The 22593-nt window shown below is 44.3% G+C and overlaps 1 protein-coding gene across 1 annotated transcript in view; it reads right to left on the reverse strand.

The window, feature by feature from the left end:
• Positions 1-3541: 3541 nt before the first annotated feature.
• The window catches only part of LOC120524488 (complement C1q and tumor necrosis factor-related protein 9A-like), a 37989-nt gene continuing 18937 nt past the window's right edge, over positions 3542-22593 (reverse strand). The window contains exons 5-7 of the mRNA XM_039746324.1: positions 15365-15585; positions 10187-10374; positions 3542-4292 (exon numbers count right to left, since the gene is read on the reverse strand). Coding sequence (XP_039602258.1) covers positions 3811-4292; positions 10187-10374; positions 15365-15585 — 891 coding nt within the window. The 3' untranslated portion in view covers positions 3542-3810. The remainder of the gene's footprint in view (positions 4293-10186; positions 10375-15364; positions 15586-22593) is intronic.

The following is a 22593-nucleotide window of genomic DNA, read 5'->3' on the forward strand; positions in this document are numbered from 1 at the left end:
ATAACGGATTCCAAATTATCTGCTAATCCACCTATTTTGGTATCATCTGCAAACTTAAGCTTGTTACTTATATTCCTATCTAAATCATTTATATATATTAAAAATAGCAGCGGCCCTAGCACTGACCCCTGTGGAACACCACTCTGAACATCGGCCAGTTCTGATGAGGTTCCTCGCACCATCACCCTCTGCTTCCTTATGTCCAATCAGGAGTTACTTTGTTGTGATGCTGGGTGTAGGACATCAGTCCTTGTGGTTGCATATGGTAGCCATGTAGAAGCATGCAGATATTGAAGAAAGGAACACAGAGGGATACACAAGTGCTCAGCCCGAGGTAAATGGAGTCCCAGTTGTGTATCCAAGTTCCTGTAACGCCAGTATAGCTCACCAGGCAGTTCAAAACAGTTTTGATGTTTATTGTCTCAAAATCAGCCAGGAGGCTAAGGAGCACCAGCACTGGAGTTAATAAGAAGGCAGGTGTTGCAGAGAAACAATTCACTGAAGCTTTTTGATGGTAAATGAAGATTAGAGATGACAATTGAGATAAAGGTTTCTTCAATAAGTGGGCATATCGTGGAGTAACAGAACACTGATACTTCACTACTTGACCCTTCAGAACTGGCCAAAATTAAGTTTGATGTGCTGCTGACAGTCTGACGACGGTCTCCATGGGGGGAGACTGGCATGAGGCATTATCACTCGCTCAGGGTGACTTCCCACTCTTTTTTTTTTTTAATTCCTCATCAACCCTACATGAGTTTTCTAAAAATTTTCCAGTATAGCAAGCATTTAAATAATTTTAGGGTGTGTGCTTCTATGAACACCACTCATACTGTATATTTTGATAATCCCCTAGAACAGGAGTCCCCAACTCTGGTTCTGGAGGGCCCCAATGGCTACAGGTTTTCATTCTAACCCTTTTCTTAATTGGTGACCTGTTTTTGTTGCTAATTAACTTCTTTTGAATTAATTTTAATTGACTTGCATTTTAAGATTTATTCCTCCGAATTGCTTAATTTCCTTCCTTAAATGGCACCCAAACAGAAATGAAATGTGAAGTGAGTGAGCCAGCAGACGACCAACTAAGTCAGGGCCTCAAACTCCAACCAATTTCACTCCAACCAGTTGCTTAATTAGGCACCGAGTCTTGCTGTTAATTAAACCCATTCTTTAATTCCATGGCTTTTTGCTGCTCTCCTTGTGCAATAGCATACATTTACGAAATTGGAAATTGTTCTCATTTTTAAGAGTACTCTTAAAATATTTTGGGGACCTGAGCAGATCAACATTCCTGAGCCCTTCACCTTTCTTTATTTTCAGATATTGTAAGATGGACACAGTTTGCTGGTCATGTTTTGGTTCATTTAGCATTGGCTGCTAATTAAGGAAAAAGAAACAAGTTTTCTGAGTCTTCAAGAGCAAGTCGATTAAAATTAATTCAAAAGAAGTTAATTAGCAGCAAACACAGGTCATTAATTAAGATAAAGGGTTAGAATGAAAACCTGTAGCCACTGAGGCCCTCCAGGATGCGTTGGGGAGTAAAGTGTGTGGTGTTTGACCACTCAAAGAGAAGATTGGAGCGTCGCATGTCTTGTGTTTATTGTATCATGACAGAATGGTAAAAAGGTTAAGACAGAGGTGGGCCATAAATCTGGGATGAAAAGCCACCTGTTTTAAAAAGAAGCTTTCCCTTAACGGGCTGCTGATCTGTCTGCCTTAGCTTGAAAAGTGGCTTCAGTGTGCAGAAGGGCCGAGGCCAGAGTCTCTACATGTCAGCTGCAGCTCAATAGAGCGAAACAAAAACTGGTGGCCATCAGGCTAGCTGAGTGCTGCACTGCTCTTCAGTGGAGCAGACCACATAGGAACATGGCTGAGAAGAGTTACGTATCATCCGATGAGCTATGGTACCTTTTTTAGTGAGACTAAGTCACCAGACTACCTTTCTCCATACCATAATTGCAGTGAAGCAAATAGGTGTTTATTAATATTTGTAATTGTAATCAGTCAAGGGGAAGAGTACAGTAAGTTCAAAATGTTGCTGCCATTATGGCTATCTGCAGTGGAGCTGGTGAACTTCGCTGGTCAATCGTGGTCCATTAGCAGAGGCAAGGCGGACAAGGAATGGATGAAATCAGACTTGATGAAACAGGCAGTCCCTTCCAGCCATATTTCATCACTATTTCTTGACCTTTCCTTTTTTTTTTTATGAAAATAAACTTTCATTTACCTTATCCTGTTGACTTTCTTGTGCCATTTTCAAAATGGTGATGTGTAGTTGGCTGTCCGTCTGTCCGTCTGTGCTCCATGCTGACCTTAATGTGCCATTTTCAAGTATTTGCCTCTGGCTGGATGTCCTTCTCTTGCTGTGTGGCCACCTTTCTGACTCTCACAATGTGTTCTGTGTTGTTGAAAAGATGCTTCTTTACCTACCGTGTTTCAGACACACGTATCGTGTGACGGTTTAAAGCAGGGCTCTCGAACTCCAGTCCTGGAGGGCCGCAGTGACTGCAGGTTTAATTCTAACCCTTTATCTTAATTAATGACCTGTGTTTGCTGCTAATTAACTTCTTTTGAATTCATTTTAATTGACTTGTTTTTTTAAAGATTTGTTTTCATTAATGTCTTCATCGTTCCTCTGAATTGCTTCATTTCTTTCCTTAAACAGAAATGAAATGTGAAGTGAGTGAGCCAGCAGAAGACCAACTAAGTCAGGGCCTCAAATTTCAAACAATTTCACTCCAACCAGTTGCTTAATTAGGCACCGAGTCTTGTTGTTAATTAAACCCATTCTTTAATTCCATGGCGTGTTGCTGCTCTCTTATACAATAGCAGACATTTCTGAATTTGTTGCTTTTCTCTTTTCTAAGAACTCTGTTAAAGTGCTTTGTGGACCTGAGCAGATCAACATTCTTGACATCTTTCTTTTATTTTCAGATATTGTATGATGGACACAGTTTGCTGGTCATGTTTTGGCTCATTTTGTATCTCGCTATTGTTTTGGCAGTTAATTAAGGAAAAATAAAACAATTAAGAGGTCTGAGTCTTGAAGAACAAAAGAAGTTAATCAGCAGTACAAAGAGGTCCCTAATTAAGAAAAGGGTTAGAATGAAAACCTGCAGCCGCTGCGGCCCTCCAGGACTGGAGTTTGAGATCCCTGCTTTAAACTAATTGTTCCACTAAACTGCACATCCCTCAAGACAACACTAGATGGCAGCGTTGCCCTTCCGCTCAGGCTCTGCTGCCACACCAAACATACACTCAATAGTCGGCCTGCTGACCTTACCTTGTTTTGTTGTTACTTCTTCAATATTACTGCAGAATAAAATTGTTTTTCTTTTCTTGTAACTTTCTCTTTGTTAGCTTGTAAAGCACGTTGAGCTACATTGTTGTATGAAAGTGTGCTATATAAATAAATGTTGTTGTTAAGGCATCTGAGGAGATTTACGGGGCGAGGAGGCAGAAATGGTGGCCAGCACTACAGAGTTCATTGGCATCCAGCACTTCCACCACTCGAAACAACCACAGGACGGCTGAAGACGTGTCTGTTTATTCATTTTATTTTGGGTACTGTTACATTGCCTCCCTCCTTAGGACCACTACATTAACCGAAACTGACCCCCAAGTGAATGATCACATCAAGATTAATATGCCTGATCGCCGCACTGAACAATGAAATACAAGACTGGGAGTCTCAGTTCTACGTTGAATAATACCATCAAAAAGAGGCATAAACGCCATGCAGGACATTACCTCTGTAAGGGCGAAGGGCACAAAATGCATGGAGAACTCTAATTACGCTTCATGTGGGCCCTATGATGGAAGCTGCTGCAGCAGAAAGCCACTGAAAGTGGTGTCATCATCGTTGTCGGCGTAGAGGCCATTGCGGTTTTCATGGACTTGAAGCCAGATTTGATCTCCTTTATTCAGCTTCAGAAGAGAAGAGCCAGAGGCTTGGAGGCTTTTGGAAAAATCGTTACTGTTGTACGTATACTGAATGATGCCGCTGTTCTTCCGTAGTGTCACCCACATATCTGTTTTGAAAACCGTGATGTGGTAAGTAAAGAAGTAGAGTCCAGAAAGAGGGGCAGTGAACATACCCGACTCTGTACTGTATGCATCTTGGTCATTATACCAGACATGGGGGAATATAATCGGTGAGCCAGGAGTCGGAAAGCCATCTTTTAGGCCCACGTGGAATCCGACTACTCCAATTAATTGTTCTTGCTGAATAAAAGATCCTGGAGGTCCAACTTTACCTGGGGGGCCAATTAGACCCCTTTCTCCACGTGGTCCTATGAAACAATAAAACAATCTTGTCAGTAAGAATCCATTAAGGATTTATATACACAAATGCAGACCCTCAGCCACAACATTAAAACCAGTGACAGGTGAAGTGAATAACACGGGTTATCTCGTTACAGCGACGCTTGTCAGGGGGTCTGATAAATTCGACAGCAAGTGAACAGTCAGTTCTAGAAAGTGAAGTGTCGGAAGCAGGAAAAATGGGCAAGCGTACGGATCTGAGCGCCTGAGCGTGATTAAGGCCAAATAGTAATGCCTAGATGATTGGGTCATGGCATCTCCATGAGGTGTTCCCGGTATGTAATGTTTAGAACTTACCAAAAGTGGTCCAAGAAAAATTACAACCAGTGAGCCAGCACCTGGGTCGTGGACAGCAAAGGCTCACTGATGTGGTTGGTCTGATCCCACAGAAGAGCTACAGTAACACCAATGGCTGAAAAACGTAATGCTAGCCTTGAGGGAAAGACGCACACAGTGCATTGCACCTCGCTGCTTATCCACAGACTGGTCAGAGCGGCCACATGAACATCAGAACTGGACCACGGAGCAATGGAAGAAGGCGACTTCATCTGATGAATCACGTGGATAACTGGGCACGTGTGCTTTATATACCTGGGGAAGAGATGGCAGCAGGATGGGAGAAGGTAAGCCAGTGGAGGCAGATGTTGCTCTGGACCATGTTCTGCTCGGAAACCTTGGGTCCTGGCATTCGTGTGGATGTTACTTTGATACGTACCACCTACCTAATGATTGTTGCAGACCACATACACCCCTTCATGGGCATCCCCTGATGGCAGTGGCCACTTTCAGTAGGATGAAGTGCCCTTCCACACTGCATAATAATACAAATTATTAAATGATACATTTGTGATGTTCCACGAATGTTAATCTTAAGTTAACTCGAAATGAATCAAGATAATCGATTCACTTAAATGAGTAATTCAAAAGAGTCAAACCAGTAAAGTGACTCGAAATGCCCGTCTCTGCTACAAGTGCCAATTACTTCATCTTTTCCACTTCTGGTGATTTATTACTCCCACCCACAGTGTGCTTTTCTCCCAGTTTCTCTCCGTCTATCCATCCATTTTTTGAATCCACTTATCCAGGGCAGGGTTGGGCTGGGCAGCAGGAGCCTATCCTATCAATCATTGGGCGCAAGACAAGGACAGCACTGGGGCAGAGAGCTCATCCATTACCCTGCTAGACACCCAGACACAGAATCCCAAAACAACGGCAGTTTACTTAACCTACTTGTCTTTGGACTGTGCGGGTGAAACTGGAGCCCCAGGAGGAAATCCACATGAACACGGACGCACTCCATGCAGGGAGCACCCCGGATGCTAACCCCAGTCTCCTTATTGCCATGGCAGCCCTGTTGACACCATGCCATCCTGATTTCCCTCTAAATGTTTCTGTCTTCTTCTCATTTCCAAAAATTAAATATGTTGTGATCTGGGCAGCACAAGTAAGTCAAAAACCCTGACTAGAAACTCAAAGGGCTGAGACAAATCCATCCATCCATCCATCCTCTTCCGCTTATCCGAGGTCGGGTCGCAGGGGCAGCAGCTTAAGCAGAGAGGCCCAGACTTCCCTCTCCCCGGCCACTTCTTCCAGCTCTTCCGGGAGAATCCCAAGGCGTTCCCAGGCCAGCCGGGAGACATAGTCCCTCCAGCGTGTCCTGGGTCTTCCCCGGGGCCTCCTCCCGGTTGGACGTGTCCGGAACACCTCACCAGGGAGGCGTCCAGGAGGCATCCTGATCAGATGCCCGAGCCACCTCATCTGACTCCTCTCGATGCGGAGGAGCAGCGGCTCTACTCTGAGCCCCTCCCGGATGACTGAGCTCCTCACCCTATCTTTAAGGGAAAGCCCAGACACCATGCGGAGGAAACTCATTTCAGCCGCTTGTATTCGCGATCTCGTTCTTTCGGTCACTACCCATAGCTCATGACCATAGGTGAGGGTAGGAGCGTAGATCGACTGGTAAATTGAGAGCTTTGCCTTACGGCTCAGCTCCCTTTTCACCACGACAGACCAATGTAGAGCCTGCATTACTACAGATGCTGCACCGATCCGTCTGTCGATCTCACGCTCCATTCTTCCCTCACTCGTGAACAAGACCCCGAGATACTTGAACTCCTCCACTTGGGGCAGGATCTCTCCCTCAAACCTGAGAGGGCACTCCACCCTTTTCCGGCTGAGGACCATGCTCTCGGATTTGGAGGTGCTGATTCTCATCCCAGCTGCTTCACACTCAGCTGCGAACCGATCCAGAGAGAGCTGAAGATCACGGCAAACAGGACAACATCATCTGCAAAAAGCAGTGACCCAATCCTGAGTCCACCAAACCGGACCCCTTCAACACCCTGGCTGCGCCTAGAAATTCTGTCCATAAAAGTTATGAACAGAATCGGTGACAAAGGGCAGCCCTGGCGGAGTCCAACTCTCACTGGAAACCGGCTCGACTTACTGCCGGCAATGCGGACCAAGCTCTGACACCGGTTGTACAGAGACCGAACAGCTCTTATCAGGGGGTCCGGTACCCCCCTTAAATAGGCTGGAAGGCCACTCCTGGTGGTGATTGGCAGGTGGCCCCGCCCTTGGGATCCACCCACAAAACACAAAGGACATTACCTAGGCCACGCCCCCTTTCTAAACACACACAACAGATAAACAACAGAAACATTAATACAAAATTAAACAATACTGACACAAAAGACAACTGTGAACACCAGCCAGTGGGGAGAATGCTGGCTGAAACATGACAAGATATATGACAATGTTCATAAAAATCTGTGACCCACAATCATCTTAATAATATCCCAGAAATGAACAAAAGCCTTGTCATTTTGTTGACTCATTCTTATAAAGCAGGGCATTGCAAACTTTTGAAAACAGCAGCCCTCCGGTACTTATCCGGTTGTACTGCATATGTTGTGAACAAAAAATATTGCTTCACTACTTCTTCATTTTTTTATTGAATATACCTACTTAATTTATACATTTACTTCTCAGATACGGAATGAGGTGTGTGTGAGAAGAAAGTACTTGTTTTCAGTTTTTGCTGAAGACGTCTTTGACATCTACATTGATGCAAGTCATTTCCAGGCTCAATGAATTTGATTGTAGTTTACTTCAGAATTTTGTTTTGATTGGTACCGTCACCATAAATTCAACTTCACACGTGTATGAAGTCATGAAAGGGAGCAGCACTCTCAAAGCTTCGGTAGAAAGAGATGGATAAGTGTGTTAAACTGACAGGCAAAACTACACACACCGGCCACTTTATTAGGTACACCTGCTCAACTGCTTGTTAACACAGATATCTAATCAGCCAACCACAGGGCAGCACCTCAATGCATTAAGGCATGTAGACATTGTCAAGACGACCTGCTTAAGTTCAAACCGATCATCAGAATGGGGAAGAAAGGTGATTTAAGTGACTTTGAACGTGGCATGATTGTTAGTGCCAGATGGGCTGGCCTGAGTATTTCAAAAACCACTGATCTAGTGGGATTCTTGCCATCTCTAGTGTTTACTGAGAATGGTCTGAAAAAGGGAAAATATCCAGTGAGCTGCAGTTCTCTGGGCGAAGATGCCTTGTTGATGTCAGAGGTCAGAGGAGAATGGCCAGACTGGTACAAGCTGATAGAGCGGCAACAGTAACTCAAATAGCCACTCATTACAACTGAGGTATACAGAAGAACATCTCTGAATGCACAACATGTCAAACCTTGTAGCAGATGGGCTGCAGCAGCAGGAGACCACACCGGGTGCCACTCTTATCAGCTATGAACAGTCATCTGTGGCTACAGTTCGTACAGGCTTAACTAAGCTGGACAATAGAAGATTGTAAAAATGTTGCCTGGTTTGATGACTCTGATGAGTTTGTGTGCAGAAGCAGCAATTTATGGAAACTTCCCATCTCTTCTCAAACTTTTTTAAATCAGCGTTACTACTATTACGCCTTAGTGTTGCTGAAATGTATGATTTTCACAGCATCTGACATACTGTAGCCTTTGATACTAATGCCTCTCTGTGAAGACTGCAGTGAGTGCCTGATGCATTGTGAATTAGTTAAGAAACTCAAGTCACAATCCCCCTATTTTTGCGCACATAGCCCATGCACTGTCTAGGCTTATACCAATACAATTCATCCACTGCACACCCTTATCCATAGCCTGGAAAACATCCTCCCTGGGAATAATCGGTTCACAAAAAAACATATCGTCATGCAATTATTAGTTTCATAGAAATTATATGGAAACAATCGTTTGAGACAACTCTTGCACTCCGGTGGACTCATCCAGAAGCAACGAAAAAAATGTACTCGCCATAACTCTGTTGATAAGCTGATCTTCTACCACAGGGACATTTAACCGTGTTATCGGATAGTGGAATTGATTCAACTTCTTTCAAGCTCATGTCATCAAACATAACTCACTCCACCATCATCTTTTATCACCTTTCCAGGTTGTGCAATTTGCAAACTAATGAGGTATGAAGCATGCATAGTTTTTTCATTGAGGCTGGTGAAATGAGAAAGCTTATTTTTCAATGTATTTAATTGAACTGTTTTAGTTTCCTTTTGAGAAAGCCTGGACGCCTTCTTTCAATATGCCAAAGTAGGTTTTTCGGTCACATACTCTCATTTGTGAGAATTTCACAGTAAACAATGCACTGTGGGCATGGATCTCCTTTGTCACCATTCCATGCCAATCTGTAAGAAGTCGGAATGATACATTCTCGATGTTTTTCGCTGATTTGTTAATTGGGGACTTGTTGAAGGCTTTCCTTCGATTGTCCGTTTCATCTGTGGCCGAACTAAAATAAACTCGGAGAAAAAAAATAACAATTCGAGAAACGCTTATTAAATTAACAAAACACAAATTATTTATTTTCACTTACAAATGACTAAGTTGCAATGAGTGGCGAAGAAGTTTGCGTCGATTTTTTTAGCATGTGATCACAAGTGGCCACCTCGATTGATCTAACCAAACACATCATTAAGTTCGCTTGGCTGTGCCAGTAACGTGCCACATGCTCATCTGCTCGCTTACAATTTCGAGCTGCAGGAAGTAATGGAGTGTAATTGCTATGGAATATTTTACTCGAGAGTTGACTAACAAGCAATTCCAAGTCGATTCGGTACATATCTGAGAATAACTACGTAGAGATGGTGATTCGGACGTAACCAAATCGACAATGTATGGTCCAATCCTTCACTCTCAATGTGTAAAACTCTCCTCATCGACATTTAGACTGGAATCCCAGCTACAGAAAAGACAGTCCAAAATAGAGAAACATGCTTAACTAAGAAGATGTGAACTTCCAAAATGATGATGTTTATAACCTCTGTGCCAGCAGACGATTTTCAACATATGGCACTCTGTAATGCACAATGGTGGTTAGTGGTGTTCTCGTGTTGTCTCGTTTTGTATTTTGTGTTGATGGTTTATTGCACAGAAGTCATCACATTAAAGACTGGGCCATTATTATAGTAGGAAACCAAGATAAAGCAGTCATAGCACTAGAAAGGATGAAAAATGAAATGGCCAGATGAGTGCACCAGGGTGGCATGCTGTGGGACTTCCCTATTCTCTAGAAAGAAGCCTCACTTTGTCCAGGGCCTTGGCTGTCTATGGGTCTTTGGGTCTCTAGAACAGCTTGTGGAAGGGCGCTGGCTTCTCGTCGAGTGCTTCTTGGCCCTGACCCACCAAGTGCTGTCCAAATTAGGGTCAAACGAGGCTCTTAATGGCCTGGTAATGTGGAAATGGCTTACACTTGGGGACATGAGGCAGGAGAATGGCACGTTGTGCTCAAGAAGCGCAAATCCAGTTCTGCACTCACTAGCTTGGTATAACATTTACGAGGTGTATCTTCTCACCTGGGTCTCCTTTTTCACCCTTGGGTCCATATGCTCCATCCCTGCCATCTCTGCCCGGAAGTCCTTGTGAACCTGGCATACCAGGAATGCCGGCAAGACACGGATTGTCTGCCGCCGAGTAGACAGATATGATCTTGACAAGAGCGCACAAATACAGCAGTGCCACTTGGGCCATCTCTTGAGGATGTCTGTAAAAAATCCAAAATATAAAATGTTGAATGTCAGATTATACAGCTGGATGTGAAAAGTCACACTGAACACTTCTTCATAAAGGTGCACAATAAGGAGAAAGGGACCAAACTGACGTTACTCATTAAGGTCAGTGAGATCTGGGAGCTGCACCACAGCCATTACATAAAATGAAAATTGAAATAGAAAACGTCACCAATCGTCCATCACATTGACGGCTTTCTGTAAGGACCAGCAGGCAGTGTGTTCTAATGGCTGTGAAACTGGACCCCATGAGGCATCAGGCTCAGTCCTCTGCTCCTGAACGACATGTTTAATCCATAACTGCTCCAGATCTATAAAATCTATGGGCATCCTGCAGCTCTGCACTCATATAGCGCCTTGGGCTGCTGTTCACTATTGACATGACAGAAGGCCTCAGAGTTTTTGCAGGCTTGTCTCAATACATTTCAACATGTAAGTATGTCCGAGCAGTCGCTGAGTCTTTTGACTTTTAACCCTGGACTGCCATTTCAGTCCTCATGCCGCTCAAGGAGGCATCTCCCTTTCTCAGATCCACATTCCCCTTGAGACACTGATTTGAACTCACATCACTGGATTCCATTGCTTAGTTCCATGTTCTGTCACTGTGCAAAAGGACAACACCATTATCTCAATGGGTTTCTAACTGCAAGGGGGCACTACTTGTTCACACACTTCTTCATGTCTCTGCTCCTCATCCTCCTTACGGTAGCAGCAGCACATTGTGAACAGCAGGACTAGGGCACCAGAAGAGCTCTCGTGTAGAGCAGACACCTCTGTAATCCAAAGGTTCCGAGTTCTGCTGCCGTCTCGCGGAGGATGTGTGGCTGAGTGGTGGGGTCTCCTAGAGGGAATTCCTTTGCAAGATGTTCTATAGGAGATTTAATGCAGATTTTTTTTTGAGAAAATTTGTCGCGGGCTTTTTGAGCAATTCATTTACAAACAAATGTCATCGCTGCTCTTGTGAAAAGAATGGAGATAAACGCCATCAAATCAGAGAGGGAGAGGGAGAGGCACGTTCGTTGTACCACGTGAACATCACTGAGAGAATAAAACTGAATAATAAAAACAAGAGCTAACTTTTACAAGTAGCCAAAATTTACACCGGCTGTTACAAACTCAAATCAAATGTATGTGTTTATTATATTATAGTAATAATAATAGCAGCTCACTACTCAAAAGGCGAAGCGCTGAGACTCAAACCAGCAACCTTTCAGTTATAAGGCAGCAGCTCAGACCTCTGCACCGTTCAAGAATACGCATTAGCCTTCTTGTCGATTGAGCTTGGGTTTGTAATTCATTGACAGCAACATGTAAATTGAATGATTTGTTTTCTTCGGTTATATTTTTGAATAAAAGCGCACGTGTTTATTTGATATTGAGACTAAAGTCCTCATGCATTATGCACTTCACGTCATTATTAATATAAATTGGAAGAAGTTTCTGCTTTAGGTTTGTGTTCAGCATTTCTTGCATTTCCTTTCAGCCTACACTTAGCCAGATCTTTCTAAACACGGGACACACATGAAATGCATGTATTCTAAATGACGATTTACTGTATTATTAATTAACAATACAACTCCAGGCACCTCACACGCAGATAAGGGGCCTTGGCTTAAGCTGGCAGCCCTTTTTGCCCAAGTTGAGCTCCGTCAAGGGGGGTGATGGGATAGCAGGCTGCTTGCTGCTTGTGCTGATTGACACATTTACAAAACAAAAGACGCTGATGGAGAGGTGCAAAGGGATTTAAGGTGGCCTGGGATTACGAGTTTTTTCATAGGGTTCAGGGATTCTAGTGTTAATTGGCTGACGTCTTTATCCAAGACGACTTGCAATATTTGTGATACAATTGTTACATTTCAGTTGGTTTTCTGATTGGAGCACAGGCAGGCTAAAGTTTCCTCCACATCCCAAACACATGTAGGATCACCCGATTGGTAAGAGTGATGGCACTGCAGAATGCTAACAGGCGCCACCCCTCTGAAAGGCAGGGAGCTGCCAACTTGACCAATGCTGACAAGGAGGCGCAGCCAGACTCCCTTAATGAGGTCTCCAAGTCTGCTGTAAGGGGACCCCAATTAGAGAAGCTGGTATTGCTGTGACATTGTTTCATGTTTTGTGACAGCATGCGTACCATCCTCATGGGACTCCAGGGCTAACAGAAGGAAATGCAATGACAGCCACACTGAAGGTGAACTCCAATGGCAACTGGCTGGTTTGAAAACAATTATTGAGGATTCCAATAGTAAATCTGTAGGTCAGGATGGGGAGCATGCACTGGTACAGCATATTGCTGCACCCACTACACAATGAAACAGCTTGGAATCCCATTTGGCAACCCCCCAGTCAGATAAGCAGTCCAGTCCCAACCTCCGGAAATGACCCTCTATCTACCACAGCCAGGTGTTATATGGGTGTCCCCTTAGCCTGGTCCAGCCACTCAGGTCCTCAATAATGAGGATCTCGTGAGCCGGATCACCACCAAGGGAATCACGGCATATGGCTGTAGTGCCGTAACTGACGCTCCATCACAATGCAGGTAATGTGCCTCATTTGGGACTTCATGAGCAACCGCTCATTTGACACAAAGTCAAACCAGCGGTACCCAAGGATTTTCTGGAGAGACACATTACTAAAGGAGTCCAGACTTCATTTCAGGTCACTGGATAGCGTCCATGTCTCGCAACCATATAGCAAGACAGGAAGCACCAGGACTCTAAAGACTTGGACCTTCGTTCTTTTGCATAGATATCGGGAGCGCCACACACCACTTTCGAGTGACCTCATGACCCTAATGCTCTTCCAACCCGTGTATTGACTTCGCTGGAAGGGTCACCAGAGACATGAATGTCACTGCCGAGATAAATCATCTGCTCCATTAAATTGAGTATCATGTCAGAAGAGTCACATTCACCAGTCAGGTTATGACTAAGGTGTACTGATTGGATTTCACACCATTTGTAATTCACTCTGCCTTCCAGTTGTAAATGTCCACCTGTCAATTAAGTGGTGCAGTGATCAGGAAGACCCTTGAAACCGACCCAGGATGCGACCCTAACAGTCAACAGCCTCTCTATTCAGAGTTGTCTGTGATGTCGGATGAAACTGGAGTACTTGGAAAAAGTTCACACAGGTAAGAGATTTGAACCCAGGACTAACCACTGTGACTCTCTTCAGGAGGTCACTTTACTCGCACATCTTGAAGGTAACACATGAGGATAGGCAGTGGTGCCCAGCAGTGATTTGGATTTTGCAGGTCTGACTACGTTCTTTAGTTTTATCTTCTTTGGCCTCCTTTTATTCCTACATTAGCATTCCAGTGAGGCCTGCATTTACCCTCCACTGGTCTTAAATTCTCTAAGCTGAAATAAAAGAAGGTTGGTTCACTCACCTCTTTAGATTTATCTTCCTGCTCCTCCTGGGTGATTTTTCCAAACCTCACAGAGAGCAACTTCCCTTCTTAAATACGTTCACAAACTGGGTAACTGCTGAAACAACCAGCTGACACTGCTGGTTTAACACAACAAACTCGATGTAATTATTAATAGGGAGAGAAGAATAGAAGAGGCAGGACTGGACAGGCGGTCAGCATGTGTAAAGACCCCCACAAAGACACAGCAGATAACGTAATCAGGTTGGAAAGATGGACCCTTGCGTCTCAGGCTCAATGCTGTACCGCGCCGCGCCTTTCTTTGGTTAGGTGAACAGCTGACAAGGCTTAGGGACAGCGGAGGAGAGAAAAGCCGGAGTCTTCTGGATTGGTGGCGTATGCTGGCCACGCTTGGTAGCTGTAAGGACAATGAGATACAGCCGGCCAAAGGCAACAAGTCTACATTGACATTTATTTGATTAGCAGACGCTTTTGCCAAAAGCAACTTACAAAAGAGGTCAAAAAAATCGATTAAACATCAGTCTGGTGACAGTTTGGGAACAAGTGTTATAGGATAAGGGTACAAAATTGACAACCAGAAGTGAAGAGCTCAGAACAATACAAGCGAGTCACAAAACCTAACAACTAATATCAGCTAGACAAACAAGAGAGGCTTAGTCAAACACCTCTTAGACATGCTGAGTGAGTCAGAATTTCAAATGGAGATGGACAACTCATTCCACAAGCTAGGAGCTTCACATGAAGAGAGTCTGGACTGAGATTTGACACCACACAGAGAAGGCTACTGTTAGAAGCCAAATAAAGTGACATCTATCTGTCTATCATAGATAGAGAAGGATGGCACTATATCTATCTATCTATCGTCAAAGATGGCTGGGGGTGACCTGGAGGACACCCAGGAGGGCCGGAGGAGGGCTTCCCAAGACCATGTGGGGGCAACCGCCCTGGTATCTTTGGGGGCCACGGGTACAGAGCTTTGAAGCTCAACCCTGTAGGGGCCCGTGGTCACCGCCAGGGGGCGCTCCTATGCCTTTGGAGCCCTGGACCTCAGCACTTCTGCCACACCCGGAAGTGCTGGGGGGAAGAGGAGCAGGGACACCCAGAGTGTTTCCGGGGATGCAGCCGGCATTTCTGCCACAATGGGGAGTGCCGATGGAAGATTGTCGAGAAGCACCTGGAGCACATCCGGGTATGTATAAAAGGGCCTGCTTACCTTCATACAATGACTAGAGTCGGGGGGGGAAGAGGACGAGGTCTCTGGAGAAGGCAAGGAGGCGGCCTGAAGAGAAAGTGAGGCATTGTGTGTTGGCCAGGACTTTTAGGGACTTTGGGGTTTGTGTGCACAATTGTAAATATTAGCGACTGTAAATAAACGTGTGGTGGTGCATTTAAACATGTCTACCTGTCTATGTCCAGGGCTTTTTTCCACACTGGCGTAGTCGGCAGGATGCTCCACCTGTTTCAAGGTGGGGACCTGGCAGTAAAAATATCATTGTGGATGGCCTGGCGCAGCAGGGGAGCCCACCCACGTGCTGCGGAAGCTGCATGCACACGGCCCAGGGAGAGACACAACGTACCCCATGGACTGCCTCCAGACCGCGGTTGGAGTGTTCTCACCTGGTGCGGAGATATCAACGACGGGCGAAGTCTTTGGAGCCAGGTGATCCCCACAGTGAGTCGGATCAGCAATGATCTTCCTCTTCCTCACCTTGGACTCATGTAGGACTTGAAAGTGCGGTAAGTTACCTCCTATGATCCTTTCACAGGGTTTGATGATGCAGTGCACTTTGACCTTAGCCTGAACAGAGGCAGCACCAATGGAGTCAAAATGGACTTGATGGCTGTATAGAATTGGACTAATATTGCTTGAAGAAGACTGAATTTCCTCAGCGGATGCAAAAAGAACATCGTCTGATTGGCTTACTCATTATTAATGCATGTGATATTATTGTCCCAATTAAAGATTTGGGGCAGCACAGTGCCCAGAAATGTAAATGAGTTTGTTGTCCCACTAGCTGAGCCATTTAGAGCAAGTGATAGGTTAGCAGGTGGCCAATCATCAACAGCCACATGTCAGCCCCCCAGACCAGCTTCATACCAGTAGGCAGTGTATGGCCTTCCTGTGGAGGAATGAGAGTGACACTGGTCCTGATGGTGCTCTTCTCATCAATGAAATTCTGGGGGTAGAAATCTGGCAGGTTTAGCTTTACAAATAAAGACAATTCATCCACTAATGTGCTACATATTACTCACTCCAGCAGTATCTCCACTTTTAAAGAGTGATCATGTCTATTCCCAACTGATTTCTCAGCGTGTATAATATGCATGTGTCACCAGTGTCAACTCTCTCATCTGTGAGACATGCGTGTCAAGTTAATTTGTGACTGAAACTTATGCCACTTGTGCCACTATGAGCGAGTGGCTGTGTGAGTGGAAGTGTCCTGTGATGGACTGGTGATCCGGCCATAGCTCGTCTTTACCTTTCGTCCAATGTGGACAAAACCAATTCCCGGATTGTTTGGAGATAAAAATGGATGGATTGATGGGCACAGAGTTGGGATTTCTAGTCAGCCTTTTATTTACAGTATATATTATTTCTGACATCTTCCAGAACACAACTCTAATATTGCTGGGCCATATCTTTATATGATACATGACCAGCAAAATGTTCTTATGTTTCAAAACCTTTGGTTGTAAACTGCACTATGTCATTGTTGAGCTGCACGTCTCGTTTTCATTCATCCTAGCTGGTTTGGAAAACCTCCTCCAATAGAAGTGCGACCAGTTTACTAAACCAAACCAGGAGGGGCGGTTATGGAAGCACAGCTCGGGAAGGACAGGGACATTTTGTCTTTGGTTTTACCCACCACAGATTTCTTTTCTTGCGGCACAGTTTGTAGTCAGCTGAAGTCATCTATAGGTCTGAGCTCCAGACGCCCTGCCTTATTTATACAGCATCCTTCTGTAGAGAAGACCATCCCAAAGAGTGTGCGATTGACGCCAATGCTTTGAATGAAAACAAAGCACCTTTATTCAGTTGGTCACATATATGTGGTGGGTACACAAAAATAACCGGAACTGAAATAAAATAGTTTTAATGATTTTTATTTACTGAAACTTTAGTTCTCTCCATGTGAATGAATGCACTTGTCCCAACGGTTTTCCCAGTGGTAGAAACATTTTTGGAATTGCTGAAGGGGGACATTGTCCAATGCCTGCAGAGATTTTTCTTTGACTTCCTCCAACGTACAAAAACGCTTAACTTTGAGTTCTTTTTTCTTATGCAGGATCAGTCGAGTAGTGAAGGTGGCAAGAACTCCAAGTCAATTCAGAAAGCTCTTAGTAGTCCAACGACGATCTCCTTAAATTGCATTGAGAACATTTTCAAGATTTTCGACATTCCTAATTGTGTAAGGTCGGTCAGATCTTGGTTGGTCTTCAAGTGAAATTTCCCTTCGTCTAAAACTCGAAAACCACTCGTAGACCTGTGTTTTACTTAAAGCTTCTCTTTAAAAGCAGATTCAAGCATCAGTTTCAGCAACTGTTTTCCCTAAGAGAAAACAAAATTTAACGCAGACTCGCTGTTCTTTATGATCACCCATCACAAAAATCACAGAACACGTTTAATAAGCAGCAAGAAAAACTGACACGGAATGCCGTACGAACAATACACAGCGCAACCACTTGGCAGACGGCCACAGAATACTCACTGTAAGTATACACCTAGCAGCGAAATTCACAACTACGTCTATATTGCGTGCCATGTACAGATTCCGGTTATTTCTGGGTACCCCCTCGTGAATATATATATATATATTTTAGAGGTCCTCATCTGTGTGGAGTCTGCAGATTCTTCTCATATGCGAGAGGCTCTCACTCCGAGTACGGGTGCTCTCTGTGACCCTAAAATAGGTGGGTTTGGTAGGACGGGTATTTTTCCTTCTTATCATGATAATGGCAACACAATCAGGTCATCAGCTCTCTTAGATCACGTACTCTGAACTGGCAGCCTTCTGGTTTAAAGTGAACCCTTGGTCACTAAGCTGTCAGAACTCAGTATGGCAGACCTGCTTCTGACATTGCTAAAGTAATTCCTGTTTCTATTTAATGGCAGTTCCTTGAGATTTGTCGCTTCACTTTGTCTAATTTTTTCAAAGGTGTTAATCTGCTGTTTTTGTAAGCTGCTGGCAGGCATGTGCCATGTGAGGTGGGGGCACCAGCTGCTTTACTTATACAATGCACCCAAATGTACTTTCCAAAGGTCATGTCCAACACTCGTGCATAGTCTGTGAAACACAAAAACAAATTAATTGGGTGAAGCCAACCTTGGCAGCCCGAGGCCACGTTATTAGCTCACCACCCTCGGCATGATTAACTCAACTCAGTACCTCGTGACTGCCAGGCTAAGCCAGAGAACGACCACAAGCACAGAGGAGCAGTGAACCTGCTGAGCTGTGCACCCTGAACTAGAGACGCCATCACCAGAGTGGCATTTATACAACAAGGTTTCTCATTTTCCTGTCATCTTCTTCCTTTCCACAAATGCGTTCCATGCTGAGCACAATGGAGTTTAAAGAAAGTAATGGGGACGGGGACCACAACCATAGCACCAACATGTATTTCTATAGCACGTTTTCATAGCTCAAAGGGCAGATATTCTGTTTAACAACATGGAGGTTTACTCCCCAAATATGCTGTAGTTAAGGTGAAGAAATCTGAACCAAAAAAATACCTTGACGTATGTGTAATCGATTGCATTACATGCGATGCTGGAAGTGGTTTCCGTTTTCTGCTAGACACCCTTCTACGCGGGGCTCCATGTTTCTGGACATATCGGCAAGCATCTCGGGAGGAGCAGCAGCAATTTCACGTTGGATATTTCCCTTCAAATCTTCCATGGTGTGAGGCTTGTTCTGATAGACCTTTCCTTTGAGCAAATAGTGGAACCTCGGGTCAGGAATGTCTCTGAACACGTACAAATCAGGTTACGACCAAAACGTTCGCCAAATTTTTGCATCTGTTCACGACCACACACTCGGGTGACGAACAAACCAGTTTCCCTTCCGGTTCGTGCGCGCCGATGATTTCCGCACATGTTCAGTCTCTCCAGAGTACATTGTTCTCGGTCAGACGTGCATTGCGCAGAGGGACTTTACCTCAAAACTGTAATCTCCTCTCCACCCAGCTTCCTGCTCACTTCCTTCATGCCAGAACTCGACTCATGGGGCCTATGATACGCAACCGAGATATCGCACACCATACACTGACTTTGTGATCATGGAGCGGTTTTTGATGAGTGGTAAAAGGATTTTCAGCGGCCCATATGTGGGTGTTTTGCGAGTTAACATAACCCGACACATTGAACCACACCTCATCCGAGAAGCATGTGATATCCAATATTCCTTCGTTGTCCCTCACAAACGCCTGGAGCCGGTGACAGTATCTGACTCTTTTCTCCATATCACTTGCTTTGAGCTCCAGAACGATGGTGACACAATACGCACGCAATTTCGCTCTTTTTGCAGCTCTCTGACATCTTGAATAAGACCTCTCACTCTCCTGTGCTAGGTGTCTCAGAGGTTTCGTAGGCGATTGCTGCAGCTGATGTTGCACGTCATCGATTGTGTCCTGGACATTTTCCCATCGTTTCCAGTTTCCTTACCATCTTCTAAATATTAAAATTCTTTGAGGGTACGTCACAAACACCACATTTCTTCCCAAATTCACTGACATCGCTTAAACGAATTGGTGAGTCAATAGGTTTGCGCTGCTCAATACTGTACACCACCATCCTGAGTGAAGGGGTACGGGCGGTACGCACCCAGACGTTGCAAGTGGAGGTTAAACATGATGCTGTAGGACTGGTTGGTACCGGTTGGAAGTGACAGTTTGTAATGATATAAAGGTAAATAAAACATAATTCAAAGCTGATTTAAAATTGATTATAATCACAACATGGCACTGGCAGCAATGTCTAAACGTCAGGATTGCTTCATCACATTATGAACTTAAATAAAACTCTACTGGAAGCAGCATTATTATTACTTATTATTTGACTGACGCCTTTATCCGAGATGACTTACAATATTTGTGATACAATTGGTGGCATTTCGTTTTCCTTTCCAGTTGAAGCACAGGCAGGTGACTTGCTCATGGTGTCAGCGGTGGGATTTTAACCCAAAACATCCAGGTTTTGAAAATTCAAAGCCTTAACCACTATGCCACACTGCCTGCCTGCCAGACATGCCGTCCTCGGTCTGATCATCGTATTCGCAACACAAGCAAAAACACGAAAACTGCGCATTGGTCTGAAGCGTTACATTCTGCTCCTTCTCAGTGGAGCTCCGTCTCATAATCCGCTCTCTGTCATCTCCTCAGTGTCGTGGGTGTCCGCTTCATGCCACAGAAAGCACATACTGTAATACCCAGAGTTCATAGGTTTTGCAGGTGGGTGATGGACCAGCCTGGGTCAAAATCCTGTTACTTGACGCCAAACGTAATGCGGCGTAATTATTTCAGATTTTAACAGAACATAATGAGCCTGACCAGCATGCAATGCACGACACTATCTGGTGCTACGCTTCTCACTCCATAGTTTCTGTAAAATCTAACAATGCAGGATAGCAGCAGAGTGTTGTACCGTGTTAGCCGTTATGGATGCAAAGAGAAGTGAAGCAAAAGGACGGACGCCTTTACATTTTACCTGGAGAAGGGGCCTGAATTGCCTCGAAAGCTTGCATACTGTAATCTGCTCAGTTAGCCAATTGAAAGTGTCATTTTGCTTCACTTCTCATTACAATGCAGGATTGAAACTGTCGAAAGTAGCCCAAGTGGTCCCACTGGGTCCGATCTCCGGGCAGGATTCAGACTCAGGCTCCTGGTGTTACCACGCGGCCCATGGCTCTCCATTGAAGTTCAGCAGATTCAAAGCTGGCTAACTAAAAGTGGAATGAGGAGATATTGCTTTTCACTATTTTAAAGTTACAGGAGAACATAGGGTGAAATGACACCTGCTATTGGCTAACTAAATAGATTATAAATGCAAACTTTTCATCAGGTAAGGTGTAACCAAGGGGCCTCGAAGGCTTGCATTTGTAGTCTATTTAGTTAGCCAATAAAAGGTGTCATTTCACCCTACGTTCTCCTGTGTCAATCTATGGCTAACACGGTACAACACTCTACTGCTATTATAGGTACATACTAACCAACTTGCATTAATTATCAATGACAAATTTGAAGGATTTTTATATGTGTTTGTTTTAAACGTAATGGCTAACATGACTTGTATCTCTGGCACAATATTGTGGTGAGATCATCATCAGTTGATTATCCATTAAAATAAACATCTGCATTTTAAAGGTCATAAAAGCGTCAAGAAATGGAAGTCCATGCCTACTACTAGAACATAAGAGCACAAGAATATTTTGGCAAGAACAAGCCACTCGACTGAATATGGTGGTGCTGGAGGGTCTTGAAGCCATTAAGAAGGCTAACAGAATGTCAGGTTATATAGCGCCTTGATCTGTGGAGTACAAGTCCAAGGAGGTTCTGCTCAACCTTTATTATGCACTGGTGAGGCCTCATCTTGAGTACTGTGTGCAGTTTTGGTCTCCAGGCTACAAAAAGGACATAGCAGGGCTAGAAAAGGTCCAGAGAAGAGCGACCAGGCTGATTCCAGGACTACAGGGGTTGAATTATGAGGAAAGATTAAAAGAGCTGAGCCTTTACAGTTTAAGCAAAAGAAGATTAAGAGGTGACATGATTGAAGTGTTTAAAATTATGAAGGGAATTAGTACAGTGGATCGAGACTTGTATTTTAAAATGAGCTCATCAAGAACACGGGGACACAGTTGGAAACTTGTTAAGGGTAAATTTCGCACAAACATTAGGATGTTTTTCTTTACACAAAGAATGATAGACACTTGGAATAAGCTACCAAGTAGTGTGGTAGACAGTAAGACGTTAGGGACTTTCAAAACTCGACTTGATGTTTTCTTGGAAGAAATAAATGGATAGGACTGGCGAGCTTTGTTGGGCTGAATGGCCTGTTCTCGTTTAGAATGTTCTAATGTCTGCTGTGCTTCCCGGATGGGCCCCAGAAGCGACTTTGGTCCACATTGCTTAGACATTTTCGGGGTCTACTGTATGAGAAGATATTTTTAAAAAATAATAACATTACAGCTTTTCTTGATTGCTTACACACTATTACCAAAAGTATTAACTAAAAATCCCAAACCATACCGCCATCTACCAAAACTATAAGCACTCTTCCCCTATTTTGACACGATTCAGATTTGTTTTGCTTTTTATGCCAAACTCTCCACACACGCGCCTTCAATCTCATGGACTCAAGTCAGCACAGATGGACCACACTTCGCACACAATTCCTCCGACGCAAACTCTACGAGTCAACATTGTTCACACACCAGTAAATAAATCAGCCAATCAAATGGTGCGCAAAGTGGAGGGTAACAGCAATAAATATTCCACTACAAATGAGGTTAAAATCCCAGGCAGACTCTCCCTTTGAAGCAGACATGAGCCTCGGTGCCTCTTCCTACAATCTGGAGTCTCGTCAGCTTATCCCATCAGGACCCTGCTGCACGACTTGACGCTTCTTGGCAGCTTGAACCCAGAGCCGTCGAGAGTCACAACCGACATGAGCCAGGACACACACACACACACACACAGTCAGGTGGCAGGTGTAAAGTGCATCCATTCAATAAAAGGTTAATCAATAATCCCACTAAAGCAAGTGTCCAGTCGAGGTGAAATGTTAATAAATAAACAAGAAATGAGGTTAAAA

The sequence above is a fragment of the Polypterus senegalus genome, chromosome 2, assembly GCF_016835505.1.
Source record: "Polypterus senegalus isolate Bchr_013 chromosome 2, ASM1683550v1, whole genome shotgun sequence".
Lineage (NCBI taxonomy): Eukaryota > Metazoa > Chordata > Cladistia > Polypteriformes > Polypteridae > Polypterus > Polypterus senegalus.